General features: G+C 47.3%; 1 protein-coding gene across 2 annotated transcripts in view; it reads right to left on the minus strand.

Moving 5' to 3' along the window:
• Positions 1–2,093, minus strand: part of INPP5A (inositol polyphosphate-5-phosphatase A) — a 337,691-nt gene extending 335,598 nt beyond the window's left edge. For both annotated transcript variants that reach the window (XM_018553704.1, XM_018553705.1), the window contains exon 1: positions 1,988–2,093. In XM_018553704.1, coding sequence (XP_018409206.1) covers positions 1,988–2,062 — 75 coding nt within the window. In that variant the 5' untranslated portion in view covers positions 2,063–2,093. The remainder of the gene's footprint in view (positions 1–1,987) is intronic.
• Positions 2,094–4,067: the final 1,974 nt, after the last annotated feature.

Genomic DNA, 4,067 nt, shown 5'->3' on the forward strand with positions numbered 1-4,067 from the left:
AAAAGGCTAATCATAAAGAGTACAGTTAAGATTTTTGTAATAAACTCAGGCTGGGTGAGAACTCGGAGATACAACGATTTGTCTCAAGCAGCACAAGCATGAAACTGTTTAACCTTGTACATCCCTCGCCATCAAATCATGTGAGGATGTGTTTTCTTGCTACATTTTGTGGAGAGGGAATGTTTGTGGAGAGGTGTGTCTACACAGATTAACCCTTCAACACATCAGTCAAAACTAGTTTTTAACCAGGGCCCTTTTTCCCCCCCTCTCACTCTCTCTCTGAACATTCAGCGAGTAACTATCTCTGTGTGTTTATTTATGTGCGCACGCTGCAGGATTCAAATGCAAAGAAACATCACAGCTCAACCACCAAAATGTGTCTTCCGCAACGTGGGAGGCAAAACCCCGAGTGTACAGTTCAGTCACAACTTCTGAAAGTGTTTTGAGCGTATAAAAGATTTATGGACTACAACAAAAGACAAAGCTGGGCTGTGTTTATTATATGGAAAGCTTGCTAAAGCTGCAGGTTATACATCTTAGTTTTTGTATTCTGATAGGAAGTTCTCAACACTGCTAGGCATATTCTAGGCATGACAACCCTTAGGTTAGGGTCACACCTAAACGCTGAGTTGTGTTAAAGAACACATTTTTCCTGCACGTTAACTTGTGCGGGGTTAGGTGGCCTTTTCAAAACGAACTATAGGCAACACACTTCAATGGCCCAAAAAAGAAGTACGGTTTTCTGACAGCACACCACGTTAGTGCGTTACAGCGCAGCCCCATCAGCAAGGTGCATGGGGAGTGCCATTCAGAATGAATGGCACCTCATCATACCAACGCAAGAAATGTGCACTGCCACGCGCTCCCACAATGCAGAAATGTGCATGGCGCCTACACACAAAGGGGGTATTTATCAAAACTGCAGCAGAGAGAATCTGGAGCAGTTGCCCATGGCAACCAATCAGCTTCTCTCTTCAGTTTGCTCAGGTAAGATTTGAAAAATGAGACAGAGAAGCTGATTGGTTGCAGTGCAAATTTGCTTCAGATTTTGTCTGCTCCAGTTTTGATAAATCCCCCTCAAAGTGTACAAGAGCTTTCTAGAGGGCTCTATAAACTGATCCCGATTCATCTTCACAACGGCAACAAAATTGCATTGTACATTATGTAACCATTGCCTTGCTGCAGGCTTGGCCATGCACTGCTTGAATTGTGGCCGTTTGCCCATCAGTACCCCTGCGTTTGACAAAAATGAATTTTTCAATCAACCGCTGTCATAGGAATCAGTTTGCAAATTCTCGGCCGAACAGGGGCGTCAGCCAATCAGCTGCAGTCAATATTTTGGTATTTTGACAGCTGCACCCCCACCGATGTCAGAATATAATAGCCCAGCAGAGGAGATTGCCCAATTCATGCTGTTTAGAGTAATCTAGCCTTTGTTTCCTGATAAGAGATAAAATTACCAGTGTATGATCATCAGGGTCTATCAGACTTAGTCATGTAACATGGCACTATATAAATCCTGTATAATAATATTGATGAAAAATGCAGCAGCAAGTGAGTCTCTGTGCAATGGAAGTCACAGCCAGAGGCTTTGCAAGTAAACTGATATTCCAGCACTGAAACATCAGTTTCGATGGCAGAACTCCTTACAGAGACCATCATACAGACTGAGTGTGTGGACTGATCACCCGAGTACATGGCTGGATGCACTATGTATGTACATCAGGTGAGAAGACAGACACAGGTGCCACGGTCTGTACACATACACAGGTACATACAAATGTCATGGAGCAGAATCCAGCGATCACATTATAGAGTGACAGGAAACACCATAAACTGACACATTACAACAAACAATGGCACAATAACAAAATATAGAGTGACAGCATGCAAAGGGGGGCAGTGTGCCGGCTTCCTGACCATCTACTGAGAGCATCAATTCAAAGTGCATTGCACGGGAAAAGAGTTGGCTGTGTCCTGTACTCACATCATCAAACAGGGTCCCCACGTTGGCTGTCACCAGCAGGATCCCGGTGCCCGGAGCAGCCGCTTTCCCCGCCATACTGTGTCCAGGATCAGCTGTGTGTGGATACAATGTAGACAGCACAGTGCATGAACAGGAATCGGAGCCTGGATGGGAGGCTGTCACGGCGCTACAATGTATCCGCTCCGCCAGGCAGGACACCGGCAGACCTGTACAGCGCTCAGGGACGGTTGACAAGCTGCGGGCAGCGGCTGATCTTCACATACAACGACATCCCCCGGCCCCGACCAAGCCTCTACAGCCTCCAGCTGCTCCGATCACATGTAGCCATGCCGACCCAAGCCTGGGAAAGTTCCCGCTGACGGCTGGAGGATCCCCGAGCTCTGCAAGTTTCTGTCTCCGGTAGAATGAGGAGGGGAGGGCGTGAAGGAGGAGGAGCGGCTGTGGTGGTGGCGGGGCCTCCGCAGGCTGATTCCGGGGGAACCACAGTGAAGAGAGGCTCCGGTGTGGAGGGGTGCCTCGTCCAGCCGGAGCTTCCACTGCACCCTACACTGCTCCTCTATCAGAGCCGCGGGGACTGACCCGGGGGCCGGGGGAAGGGTGGGGGGGCCCCCCTCCGAAACGTCACGGCACAAAGAAAGCGCCGCCCTCTTAAAGGGGAACGTGCTTGTGAGCAAGCCAGTGTCAGAAGAAGAGGGGGGGCTGGCAGGGTTGAGGTGGAAAAGAAAAAGTTTAATGGAAGAGAGATAAAGTGTAATAATATTCCATGTACGGATATGCTAACTGTACCTGATCTACAGGGAATGGGCTTCACTTTTGCTGAATTATCTCTGCATATGTCTCTGGCTTTTAATATCATCATCCCAGGAAATCTCATCAATGCTTTTTTTTTACTTTTGGCTGTTGAAATTGTGTTTTCGTTCGACATAGATTGATTTCAAGACTTTGGGCCCCATGAAGGTTGTTGCCATAATGTGCAGCATTCCCGGCCTATGTGCACAGACTTACCTAAGGAAGGGAATCTCTCCAACACTCCTTTGTTGCTCCCATCTTCTCCCGGCCTTCATCTGGGTTCAGTCTCTTGATTAGCCAGGCCCAGATGATGTAACCCCGTCACAGGTTACGTCTTGGCACACAATCATGCCGGGACTGCACACTGAGCCATGCATGCACAGTTCAGTGTACACTAAACTCAGGAGTTAAATCTTAAAAATACATCCGAGTACCTTCACTATTAACAACAATGTATCTTATTTGTGTATCACTTGGCTGTAGATCCTGAAATCAGCTCTGAATTGGTGCTGACACTGTCCTTCCTTCTGGAGGATGGCTACTTTTGTTCCCCATGGTCCCTGTGTATGATGTAAAGTAGTCACCGCTCCAAGCTCACTCCCGGGATGGACTACAATCTCATGTTTAGTTTACTAATTTGTATGGAGATTGTAGTCCATCACAGGAGCAAGCTTGGAGTGGTGGCTACTTTAAAACACACACAGGGACCATGAGGAACAAAAGTAGTCACCTTCCAGATGGACGGACAGTGTCAGAGATGATTTGAGGGTCTACAGCCGTGTTTGTGACAAAATGTTGAGCTGAAGGGACTAAAATGTCAACTAACTGCAGAGTTTTATTTCTGTTCTGCAACTTTTATTAAGTTTTCTAGTGAGCTGTTCGTGTTTGCGACTCACTGCACACGTTTTCCAACATTTCACACGATGTTTCACCTGCGTGGTATTTGCGTCCAGTAAAAGACCTCCAAACTATCGCACATCCTGGAAGAGCTCCTGAGCACTTCTTAAAGTGTCGCAAAGATCATTTTCCATCTCTTCCTCAAGTCAGCTGAGTGCCTCCAGGCTATTCAGCTGTCATCCAGTTTACAGGCCGAGACAATTTGGTGACAGTTCCCCATTTATGAAGGCGTTTGAGAATGAAACCCAAAATGGAAACGGGGTTTTTTAGGTTAAACCAGATACCCACAATATGAAAAGGGGGTGCAGGGGGTGTGGCCCGCACCCGGGTGCCACCGTTGGAGGGGTGACACCAAAATGACTTACAGGCATTTTGGTGTCACCCCCTATGAAAA

Source organism: Nanorana parkeri, unplaced genomic scaffold (genome assembly GCF_000935625.1).
Source record: "Nanorana parkeri isolate BGI_ZX_2015 unplaced genomic scaffold, ASM93562v1 scaffold127, whole genome shotgun sequence".
NCBI lineage: Eukaryota > Metazoa > Chordata > Amphibia > Anura > Dicroglossidae > Nanorana > Nanorana parkeri.